The 13,385-nt window shown below is 34.6% G+C and overlaps 1 protein-coding gene across 1 annotated transcript in view; it reads left to right on the top strand.

The window, feature by feature from the left end:
• LOC149792351 (uncharacterized) overlaps nucleotides 1-10,662 on the top strand; it is a 40,618-nt gene extending 29,956 nt beyond the window's left edge. The window contains exon 7 of the mRNA XM_089970926.1: nucleotides 6,543-10,662. Within this exon, the coding sequence (XP_089827052.1) occupies nucleotides 6,543-6,702 (160 nt within the window). The 3' untranslated portion in view covers nucleotides 6,703-10,662. The remainder of the gene's footprint in view (nucleotides 1-6,542) is intronic.
• The last annotated feature ends 2,723 nt before the right edge of the window (nucleotides 10,663-13,385 follow it).

Genomic DNA, 13,385 nt, shown 5'->3' with positions numbered 1-13,385 from the left:
ATGTTGAAAGTTGCCCCTTATCACATGCGCAAGGAAAGGATATGCTGGCATGTTAATTTTTGCAGTATAACATTGTTACTGAGATCACATTACATTCTGCAAAAGAAAACCTGTGCGGTTAATATACAGCAAATCATAAATCATTTATAATTTCCAAATATCTCGTATTATGTTTATTGACTTAATGATGTTTTTTTTTAACAGGATCACATGACTGTTATCACCATTACTAAAATTGTCTAAATTTTTTACTGTTTTATTATAATAAGAAACTGAAGCACAACAATGTCAGTTTACACCCAATTCAAATTTCCTAAGTTCCCTATCACAGTTTATTACACCTAGTTCAAATGTAATGGCATTTTGATGACATCATTTTTTAATGATTGTTTCATTTTGAGCTTTACAGTAACCATGGATTTTACAAACGTGGACTACTTTAAATAATATGTGGAGTATGGTGTTGGGGAAAAATTACAGATGTCAGTGAATTCACTATCATGCTAGTCTCAGACTTTTAAGTGAAGTGACTTCTCTTTAGCTCATATAAGGTGAAATGGTGGGAAAATAGATAGAAGTGTGATGAGAGGTCAGAATTTAGAAATATTTTACTAAATCTTGGAGTCATATAACAATGAAAGAAATGCTGTCAGCGTGATAAAAATATAAAACTTTGTCTTCTTTTTTTGATTCAGCAAAATTGTTGTTTTGTAGTTGCAAAAGTTGGTAACCTCGAAAATAGGTTACTGTCTAAAGTTTGAGCGGTACTTAGGTTCAAGTAAGTTCTTTCTACTTTTAAAGGATGATATCCAAGAATAAACATTTTATTCTAACTAGCAGAGGCCTAGACCACTTGGCCACTCGGGGCCACAAGAATATGAATGAATTCAGTGACCTGAAAATTAATTGGAGAGGGAAGAAGATATTAAATAAAGAAAATGCTAGGTCCATTCTGCTTTATCTGCAAATTTAGGTCAATATAATGACTGTTTTGCTGAATCACACCCTAGTGTGAACCTGCATTGTTGTATGTGGAATTGCCATTTTAATGGATTTTATAGTTGCAGCAAACAACAAATTCAGAACACCAATTAACAATGATCCATGTGTGGAAAATAAAGGACCCTGTTTCCAGCCTGCAGATATAAGCACCAACAAAAACAGTCTATTCATGTTGATTTGATGAAAGCAATTTCATTTGACTTTGTTGGATAAACCCATCTGTCGCATAAGGAAATATTGCCTAAGGTCATTGTTGAAATACATGTACATTCACATGTATACAAGTTACAGAGACTTTATTAGTGATAGGGCAACCATACAAGCCCCCTCACTATTGTACTGGATGCACATAGTTTTCCATTTTTGATTACACTTTACAGCTGCACAACTAAACTGGCCTCATGTCATTTCATACAGGAAATCATTCCCAAGTTAGATTAATATAGACTGGGTGCTTGAATAACAACAATTCATCCACTATATATTTATTTGCAGACAAATTATAGATACCAGTTAAACCTACAACATATAAAACAAACATTCAAGTACAAATGCAAACAGGAATTTCAATAGAGACAATACAATACAAACTTTGCAAAATTCATACTTAATGCAAATATCCATAATTATATACAGTCCTTCCTAGATATAAGACTTCTATGTAGACTACCATTCTTGTGAATGAAATAGAAATAATTAAAATATAACACCGCCCTATCCTCCTTTCTGTCAGTGCTGCAGTCCATCAAAAGTCTTCATAGAGAGCAGTTGTAAAACTCTTTCTATTATGTAGCACTTGTAGAAGATTATATTTATATTTATATACAATCTTCTACAAGTGCTACATACTAGAGAGGGTTTTACAGCTGCTCTCTAGGAAGACTTTTGATGGACTGCAGCATTGAGAGAAGGGAGGATAGGGCGGTGTTAGTAATGCATGCCAAATTGCAATGCACATGCTATTATGGTGAACACTTTCGCTCACTCCACTGATGTAGGTAAATACTTGTACACAAACATGCTACATGAGGCAGATCTTCACAAACATATTGGACTACACATAGTAATGCACAGTCTAGCAGGCTGTACACTGTAAACAGATACAGGGGTCCTCCTCATGAACAGCCCCACTGACCAGCAGCCACCCACTCTTTATGGCCAGAATCCCTTGGCACCGATGAGCTTGTGTTCAAAAGTACCCCTCAAGAAAGGCCACCCCCCTTACATGACCAGTGGTCAACATATTGTTGCACAAATGTAAAATTTACCCCTCACAAGTGGCCACATTTTATTGTTAATATGTGTCCAGAACCAATATTTAATTTGGGTAAGGTAACTAATCTGATTTTCTTTCATGATGTGTGTTTCCGGGTGTCAGGTTTTCATTACTGAAAGAAGTGTTGACTAAAGTACATGTACAACTTATGTTATTATTATATTATTTTGACGCAGGAAATGGGGTCAGCAATGTTTTGATAAGGCTTTGGGCTTCATATTTTTAAATTGAAAATTACGACCGATCCAGTTGTCAATATCATAAAATGGTCAGATAGGCTAAAGTTTGATTTTGTGGATTAACACATACACACAGAAACAATAAACTTTGAACAAAACAGGGTACCAGACAAAGACCGAAAAATCACTTGACAGTACATGTATCACTTCCTTTATAACAAGGTTTTACTTCAATAAAATTTTCATCTGCAGAATTAAATTGCAGTATTATACAATTAGCAACTTAGGAATAAATCATTACAAAACTTTAACATGTCATCACATAAACAAAGAAATAATACTTTAGAAAAAAAAAGGTAAAAGTTATTTGACATGAAGACAATGGGGAGAGTTCACTTGCTGAAAGAATTTCTCTTGGAAAGACTAAAACAAGATCGTAAAAAATAAGGAGAATATTCTGTAGCAGTTGGAAAATGGAGTAATTGGAAAGAGAATTATTTTAAATATGACACAACATATGTACCAAGTTTTAAATAACATTTTTTGATTATGTTTTGTAATGCACATGCCAACAATATCCCACTCACATTCCATGCCTAAGAATAAGAACTATTAATTTATGTTACCTTGAAATAACTGTTTCTAAGACAAGAAGAACATTTTAATAATTAATGAAGATATTAACTGCTTTAAGTTATATGTAGCTTTCCGACTATATACATATACATATACATCTCACAAACATTGTCCCACTTTGGAAAGCCCACCTGTCTTATAAGGCCACTTTCCTGGTGCAGAAGGGGTGGCCATATAAGAGGGGGACCACTGTACATCAGATATAACATACATGTCCAGTACAACATATGGGTCCTGCATGTATTTAAGTATTATCCAGATGAAGATGTTTGAGTTGAAATGCTATACAGTAAATTGAACTTAACATTATGCCTGTTTTCCATCACAATAAAATGATATAATTCCACAGTCTCAGACAAGTGTCATTGTGGAAGGGTGGATGTAGAACAAAACAGACCTCTTTCATTTTCTGGTGAACTTTGATCTATCGTGACAAAAGGGTTTTGGTTCTGTGGCTAAAATAAAGTACCATACGTTCTGACATAGTTGAATAAGACACCATTTAAACTGTTATCAAGCATTGTTGGGTCATCTCTCATACATGACATACTTCAGCAGGCAGGATCAGCAAAACATATGCCTTGTCAATCAACCCAAACTATCCACAGTTTTGTGAGGATAGTTTGATCTATTATTGAATCCCCTGCCTTCATTAGCAAGAATAGGCTTTAGCTCATGGCCAGCAGGACCAGATCAGGTCAATTGTTGGGGGGCATTTTTCCAAAATTTCTAAATGGCTCTGACTTTTCTTGAAAAGACACCAAAGCAGACCGTCTGTGTGTCTGTTTTATCAAAGTGAGCATAATAACTATTAAACATGTGCAAGAATAAACTGAATTCAAATTTCTAGTGACAAGTGACTGTATGTTTGTGTGTAAGCTTTATTTTAGCCTAGGGGGTCCACAAACTCTTCACTCATGTGCCCCCCCCCCCCCCCAGTTTAGACCTGGGCAAGTCCGTCTCATGTGGTAAAACCTCTTTCCATGTTGGACCCTCACCCCTGAACTGTTGACAGGACCTGGTGAAGGCTTTGACATGATATCTAAAATGAGCTGAGCCTGTAAAAAGTGGGAGATTGTGTCTATTTTTTCCTTTGAAAGAAGGTCAGTATTTCAGCTCAGGCTCTCTTGTCCTGGATAAGACAAGTCATTCATTGTTCATACAGAAAATTAACTGAAGATGAAATGAAATTATTACGCATTTCGGCTCATGCGGGCAATCTCTACTAGTGTTGCATTCAAGTGACTTGTTCGCTTAGTTATATTGTACAAGCATTGAGATAGAGGTCAGAGTAAACTTTCTCTGGCTTTCACCTCACAGATCTTCCATCCTAAAAGGCTTAGATATAGCAGCAGCAAAACATACTTTTCCAGATTGTTTGGCAGTTTCTTTGCACCACTGAGATTGCTGGTTTTTTGAGGGAGGAAATTTGGCACTGTAACCATGCCCTAGAATAACACACTACTTCAGTCTTGTTATATCAAAGAATTAAAAACTGCCTCATATACTGTAGGGGACCAGAGATGGTCCTTTTCTGGGATAAAGGGATGTAATTCCACCTCTTACTTATTCTAACTAAAAGTATAATAATTGGGTAATGTATTTGAAGAAAAAAAACTTTTTTTGGAGTTGAATGCATTTCTTAAATAATATTAACAACTCATAATACGGATACACCCTCCCAAACTATCCCCAGATTTCTTACCCAACTGCTCTTGCATTTTGCTTTTGGGCAGGTAGGAATCAAGTGAACAATCTCAGACCCATCTTAGGCCTCAGTTTATTCCTGCTGCAAAGACAGCTTCTTGTTATCATTTCTGCCTTAAAGAGCACTTTACATTACATCTGCAAAAAACACAAAAGGAACCATCCCTTAATAAAAAAGAAGCAATTTCCCAGACATATTTAAAAATGACTTCAACAATAAATTTAAAAAAAACAACTACTCAAATGGCCTAGTGATTAGTGCGTATAACTTGGATGCGGGAGGTCAGAGGCTTGAACCATGGCCGAGTCATACCAAAGACTTTTTAAAATGGTACTGACAGTTGCCTCACTTGTCATTCAGCATTTAGAGGCTAGCGTTAGGACTGATTGGTTTGGTGTCAGGATAATGAGACTGAGTGGGACATCATACTACATGTCTGCAGTATGATGCCCCAGTGCTAGACATAACTATAAACTGTCACACAGTAGACATTGTAGCGATATGACTGAAAATTGTTACAGCTACATTAAAAATATAAATCACACTCAACAACAAACAAATCTTGTAGAGGTAAAAATTGTACCATCTTCTTAATGCTTTTGTTGTTGTTGTTCTAGGGTTTAACACCATTTTTCAGCACAAGATAGGCTATACACGACAGCCAGTATAACTGGTGGAGGAAGAACCCTGGAAAACCCAGGGAAGAACCACTGACCCACGAGAAGCTACTGGCAGGCTTTCCCACGTACCTACGCTAGCTGAGTCTTGGACTCGAACCCACGCAGACAGAGGTGAGATGGCAGTGATCTGGAACGGTGAGCGCTTTAGACCACTCGGCCACTCGGGGCCCCTAATGCTTTTGTAAAGGGGTCACACCTAAGTTATTCCCAGAGTATTTTGTGGTACATCATGCTATAATGTTGAAGTTGAGAAATACTGTATGTTCACAGGTTTGAACAGAAGACTAGGAACATAAGCAAGGACTTTCCCATTTGCAATATATTCCCAGTGTTCCTTTGAGATACATCCTCATAATTCATAACTCCATTAACAGTGATTATGCAGACCTATCAAAACTGAAGGTCGGATTCTTTGTGAGTATTGGAAATGTGTATCTGTGATCCCACTGTTGCTACCTCATGACACAGTCTTGTAGCTGGTTTCATCTTTTCATGTTAGAACCTTTAAGGTGATGTTGGAATGGAATTTTTTTTATAGAATTTATATTTTGTTTGTGTCGGTCATTTCATTTGGATTTTATTTTCATGAATGTGCACAATCTATATTTCTTGCCCAGTAATATATTTCTTTTAAACCCTCCCCCCCCTTTGAATGCGATACAAAAGCTATTGTTATGTCTGCCTATCCATTATCTTTCTGTCCATAAAGATATTACTTTCAGAGCATAAACTCTTAACCATTAAAGCTCTTTGAAGCAAACTTAGTACACACATCCATCAGTTTGTGTAGAAGTGTTTTTTTTTTATGCATTGAATTTATGCAGTCGGTATTTTTTTGTGTTACCATGAAAGCTTAATAAGGTGTGACGATGTTGAGTTGGATGAAACTCGTGATGTTGGGCCATGAGTTGTATGTTTATTGCTGATATATGAGCAATGATATTAACATGACACAAGCAGTATGAAAGTTGGACCATAGGTGGTATGTACAGGGGATGGATGAGGATATATTGTGGTGAGATAATTTGTTTTTCTAAGATTTGCTCTTTGTTATTTTCCAGAAGTAGTAGATCACGCTCATCATCATGGTCAAGGTCACGCAGTTATAGACGACACAGATACAGCAGCAGCAGCTATAGTAGAAGTAGGAGTCGAACTCCAAGGAGGTCACGTCGACGTAGTTTAAGTGGCAGCTGGAGCAGGAGTAGAAGTCGATCTTAATTCTTGTAGTACCAATTAAATTGGTCCCTCACTTTTATATAGTTCTTGGTAAGATTGTGTCATGATAAGGTGTTTTATATACAGTGGACATTACTGAGTGATTTTACAACAATAAAATGATTCACTTTAGTGATTTGTATTGAGTCTTGCTTTGGATTCTGCCATGCTGAGGCATAATGCTTTATTTTTATAGCATTGAAAATGCACTAGTACACTGTAGCATGCATCATATTTCGAATACTGTCTCATTACTAGCATGTTTGAAGTGACATTTCTTCTAAATATAGGTCACAATATCTTTTCTTTCAATTAATTAGTTAATTGTTTCTGTTTTTACATCTATTAATATAAAGCCCCAGGAAAACGGACATGTTATTTGGAAAAATAACTATATTAAATAGATATTTACTTTTAATTAGTATGAAAGCTATTTTAGTTGTGTTTAGTGGTAGTTGTCTTTCACCTAATCTCTGCTGTTTATAGTAGGATATTTAGTTGTGATGCAAAATCAGAACTGTTCAGCTTGTAGGCTATTGGTTTTATCCTATAAGAAATTGCAGTATGTTTATGAGCAGTCAAATCATCTGAAGAACCTTACATCCATGGGGTATGTTTTTTTTATATAGCAGATTTGTGACACAAGCTGTAAACACAAAGTCAGTGGCTACTTTCTGGAGGAAACTGTTTTGTATAAATATTTGTGTGTGTTACTGTTTGTATACATTACACTTTTTATCATAGTAAAATAATGCTGTCTGTTCATATTGGTTAAGAAATCTAAGTATTATTGTTAATTAGGATTATTAATGATAATGTAGCTTTCAGGAATCAGCTAAGTTGGTATATTAGCAATATAAAATCACATGAAACAACGATTGACTAAATGTACATTTTACATCATGTTTTTGAGGGATCACTGCCATCTCACCTGTCTGCCTGGGGTTTAGTCTCGGGTTTGGCCAATGTGGGTATGTGAGAAAGCTTGCCAGTATCTTTTCGTGGGTCGGTGGTTCTTTTGGGGTTTTTCCCTTAGTTCTTCCTCCACCATTTATACTGGTCGCCTTGTGTTACTTATCTTGTGCTGATAAATGGTGTTAAACCCTACAACAACAACAGCATCCTGTTTTTGCCATGAAGTACTATATAGTCGGATCTGGAGCTCTGCAGTTTATTAGGTGTATCCTTAGAATAAGCAACATATACCCTGATCTTTATGATGGCAGATCAGGGTCTTTGTTGTTTGAAGTTAGACCTAACTTAGAAGCAAGTGTATTTGGTGTATGTAATGAATTAAGTGTCCTTCCTTAAAATATAATTTCTTTGGAATAAAACATTTGTCTTCTTAGGAAATGGCATGTTGATAATTTAGTGCTAAATTTTCAGAACGTGTGCTTTTACAGAGTTTTTGATTATCAGTATTGCCGTTAACCAGTAGACCTTAATTGTAATGACTGTGTAAATAACCGCATTGTTAGCAAGTAGAACATATCTTAATCAGACAGTCTAGCTTTATGCTATGTTAGTATGCCTGAAATACTTAAAGTATTGAATGTCATTATCGGTAAAAGTCAATGTCATAATTGAGAGTGTAGCTTTACATAATTTTTCACCCGAGAAAAGTATCACATATGGAAGATGATAAACTTATGAATATTCTGTTGAAAATTAAGTACAGGTGAGTGAATCATTGAATATCTAACAGAATTTTGCTGGTTCAAAATATATAATAAAACAATTCTTCTCCCATCAAGTGAACAGTCTTAATCAGAATTTTATCAAACATTTTCACTTGCAAGTTTATTGAAATTTCCCCAAAACTGAGATAATGATGTTATAACAGTTTGAATTTGTATGTTATGTTGTACACTTGGCCAAGGTAATGCTCGGACAGGCTTAGCATAACCAAATGTAATTATGTAACAAGTTAAACCAAGTCCAGCTTGCTATCCATTGGAGCTTTAAATAAAATGAGCCTGACTAACTGACAGCTAGTGGTAGCTTGTTGCAATCCATTGTTGCTTTAAATAAAATGGGTTTCACTGACAATTTGTGTAGGCTTACAAGTGAAATTGATAATGGGTGAAAATTTCCAATACAGTGTGTATTAAATATTCAAAATGTACAGTGTTCTTAGCATTACTTTTCAGACTTTATACCAGTCCATTATATTGCCCACTTGTAGCAACATATCTGGTATTTGCATATTACTGGATATAAAAAATGTCTTCTTTTAAATATCCCAAAGGCAGATGCAGAGAATACCTTATAATTAACACTTACTAATTACAACAATTCATGTACCTCAAGTTGTCCATTGTTGCAAGTACTGCTCAACAGCTCCATGAATTTTCTTTTGATGTGTTTTATTTGAAATGTGTTGGTAATGGGATAATGGTAGTTGGCTGTATGAAAAGTATTTCCATACTGGTGTCAGTGGCTCTTTTGATAAGCTTTTCAACTGTTAGAAAGATTTATTTGTTGAGTACAAGGTAATCAAGACACTTTTGTATTGGTATATGTAACAAGAATATCTTGGTTCATCTTTTGTATACTTCATATTTGCTAATGTATTTCAAATCCTAATTGTTAAACAATGTCTTGTTTTTGTTTGTTTCTACAGGACTGACGATATTTTTCCCTTGATTATTGTAAATCACTATGTTTTAGGACCTTTAATTGTGCAGATTAAGTAAATTGAGTGTATTCTCAACTTTAAATTTTCTTTAATTAGAAATTTGTGTGATGTAGTTCATTTGCATCAGTATTTGTGATGTAATCAACATGATTGCTCAGTACAGGAGTCGTGCTAAAATTTGCAAACCTTTTTTGCTCTTGATGCTTTATTATACATATTAATGTAGTATCTCTGCTTGCAGTCAAATTATTTTTAACAGAATTGCTTTTTATTTTATAAATTTTGTTGTATAGACTTAACATAATTGTGTCAGTTATGTAAAAAGTAATTTGCAACAAGCTTTGATAATTACAGTAAATCATAATTAGATTCATCTGCATACATTTATATTGTCTTTGAAGGGATCACTTTTTCGTCACAGCTGCAACTGCGATATCATCATGAACAGAGTTAAGGTGTTGTGTATATAAAAGCATTTGTTGATTTCATTTCACTAAACCCTTATTTGGTCATGCGGGAGACATGGTAGCTCATAATCCAAGGGGGATGGGTTTGATACCCGCCTAGGCCAGTTTGGGTCGACTTCCTTGGTGTGTCCTTGGGAAGGGCACATAGCTCCCATTCCCTCAGCATGATATAGCCAATAATGTCATACAAGTGTTGTTAAAAGAAACGCCCCGAAAAAACCATAAAAGTATTTACTCATGTACAATAGAACAGTCATTTGTAATGGACCAGGAAGGCCATTCTTGCATAAAAATGATCATATCACAAGTAAATACAGTACGTAAGCTTGAAAAACAAAGTTTAATTGATTTAAGTATTAATACTAATTTTGTATTTAAGGATTAGATGTAGATTTACTCTCATTATCATGGATTTTTGTGTGTGACTGTAAACACCATTAATCTTCCAAGATTATCAAATACAGGAGTGGTTATCTTAATTTTAGCATGAAGAAAGTTTAGAATAGAAATTAGTAGAAATCATAAGAAATTGTTATTCTGTTAAACAGTATGTCTCGGAGATTACAACATCACAATGGGGTCTGCATTGCAAACAGTATGTTGTAGTTTGTACTGTTATAAAATCAGGTTTGACTGATATAAAGTGGCCGTATCAGAGATGATGTTCTTTATAATAGACATCAGTAAGAAGTGATGTCAGAATTGTTTGAATATGGCTGATGTGTGTAACGAGGTAGACTTTGTCTAACCTGCCAAAAACATTTTACTTTTTTTTTAAATGTGTTATTGTCTTCTAATGTTTATAACATGATAATGTACACTGATATGTAATAAACTAACTTTAGTGGATCATCTTCATTCATCTTTGTTTACATTTATGTAAATGGACCCTTCCATCCCTCCATCAGTTTGACCTTTGGTGTATCAGATTCAGTCTTTCTCCTTCTTCCAATGGTGTTCCATGGAAATAGATCTATCGCAGAAAAGGATTAGTCTTCCTAATCATGGACATTTATACATATTTAAATTTGGCAGCTTTCTTTTTGATAAAATATATTGGGATTTACAATGAACTTTCAAGTATATGATGAAGATTTCATAAAAACTTTATGAAGTTATAAATATTTTTTAACAAATTCACTAATTAAGTAGTCAAAACTACATATTAGATGACCTACTCACCTTGTTCACGTATAGAAATGTTGCTTGATCAGATACAAGACAAAGTTGATGTGCCTGATTGGTACACACTATTAATGGCACTGCATCATCAGTATGTAAATACTTCTTGTTATTGTGATACCTCAGCAACCTAATCATCTAATTCAGTGCCACTTGGGTGATGATATCTGGTATGCATGTTTCCAGCTACATAGAATCCAGGTATGAAGATGTGACTTTCAGCTGATGTAAGGAATCTGACAGCATCCTTGTGTGAACTTTGTTCAGATTCATTATAAATAATGCTGACCCGCCATCCAATTTAGCCACCATTAAAATTTGAAAACCTTTAAATGATTTAGTCTTAAAAAAAATGCTAAATAGAAATTGATACAAAATTTCGCATGTAAAACTTAACAATGTTTAAATGACGGCAGTCCAACTTCAGATGTCATAGTCATTGCTTAAAATATACAAACCTTTACAGCTCAGATTTTTACCGACTGACAAAGAGCATCCTAGCGTGTCGTTCAGTTGATGATGATCCACCATCAGATATGACCACCATAACTAAAAATATAAAAGCCTTGCAGTGACTTCTCAACAGAAGTTAATGGGAAGAATCTTGGCATGAAGTTGATTCAGATTTCTTCACATGATGATCAACCATGTCCACCATAATTACAAAAATTTAAAAAACTAAAATGACCTCAGAATGCACTTAGTAGAATTTTTAAAAAGTGACAGCATACTGTTTTAGATATTGCTGATCTACTATCATATATGTCCACCATTATTGAAACAGAAAAATCCAAACTCCACAACTTCTCAAAAACTGCTTGACAGAGTTTGACAAAGATTTTTTTAAAAAGCATGTTGATATTAAGAGTCTTTCAGATTTATTCCAGTGGCATCAATCCACCAACAAACAAATGTGGCTGCTTTTCCTAAAGGTAGGAAGACTTTCAAACAACTTCTACAAAGACTGCTGAGCATGATTTGACCAATTTTCAACTATTACATCAACATGTGTTTTTAACTTTTATATTCGTACAAATGATGCCAACATTACTAAAATTAAAAATGATTATGACTTTAAAGCAACCACTAAACTGAATTTGACAATTATATTGGCATGAGGAGCTTTTCAGTTTGTACAAATGATGCAAATCTACCTTCAGATATTTCTGCTTCAACCAAAACCTTTCAACAATACATTTTTTTATAACTTCTTTCATTAAGCTGCTTAGCAGAATAGGACAGAAAGCCTTAATGAAACTGACTACAACTAACTCATTAGAAGTCCTGAAACGCGTTTCCAATGTGTTAGATTCCATTTTTAAATGACCATTCTCATGGCCTAGTGGTTAGAGCATCCACCTCGGATACGAAATGTAGTGGGTTCAAACCCTGGCCGAGTCATACGAAAGACTTTAAAAAATGGTACTAACAGCTGCCTCGCTTGGCGCAGAGCATTAAAAGGTTAGTGTTCGGACTGGTTGGTCTGGTGTCAGAACAATGTGACTGGGTGGGACATCATGTCTGCAGCATGATTCCCAGTGCTAGACATCACTCTAAACTGCCACACTGCAGACATTGTAGTGATATGACTGAAAAATTGTTAAAGCTACGTTAATATCCAGATCACTCACACAGAGTTTTTAAAACAGGTATCTAGTCATCATTCTTGCACATGGAGTGCAATAGGAAAATGTGCCATTGACAGAATGACAGCAGATTCAAGTGGAGGTTATTTACTCAGCCATATACAAAGCAATATTAGCATGATACCAAGTACTTTCATAAATATCAAATAAACGAAACAAAGAACAGAACACCATAACTTGTACTTTAAAAGGAAATAATCTTTTATAGCAATATTCATACCAGTACGAAAATTTCAGAAAAGTGCTATTAAAACCCATTTAAGTTTATATTAATACCCAATTAAGTGTCTGTTAATGCCCATTTAAGCGTCTATTAATACATATTTGTTTTTTAAAACCCATTGAAGCCTATGTTAATACCCATTGAAGTTTCTATTAAAACCTATTTAAGTGTCTGATAATACCCATTTAAGTGTCTATTAAAACGCATTTAAGTTTCTATTAATACCCATTTAAGTTGCAATTAAAACCCATTTTAGTGTCTGATAATACACGTTTAAGCTTTATTAAAACCCAGTTAAGTTGCTATTAAAAACTATTTTAGTGTCTGTTAATACCCATTTAAGTGTCTATTAAAACGCATTTCAGTTTCTATTAATACCCATTTAAGTTGCTATTAAAACCCATTTAGTGTCAGATAACACTGGACAACAAATTTTTACAAAAGTCATGTTACTGAAATAAAATTAGTCAATTCTTATCAATTTTTATGTGCTGAACACGAATATGACAGTCAAATTGCAAAATTGGCTC

The sequence above is a fragment of the Sinohyriopsis cumingii genome, chromosome 9 (assembly GCF_028554795.1).
Source record: "Sinohyriopsis cumingii isolate HCF-2022 chromosome 9, ASM2855479v2, whole genome shotgun sequence".
Taxonomy (NCBI): Eukaryota; Metazoa; Mollusca; class Bivalvia; order Unionida; family Unionidae; genus Sinohyriopsis; species Sinohyriopsis cumingii.
The sequence above is the reverse complement of the archived record's forward strand: the minus strand, read 5'-3'. Positions and strand labels throughout refer to the sequence as shown.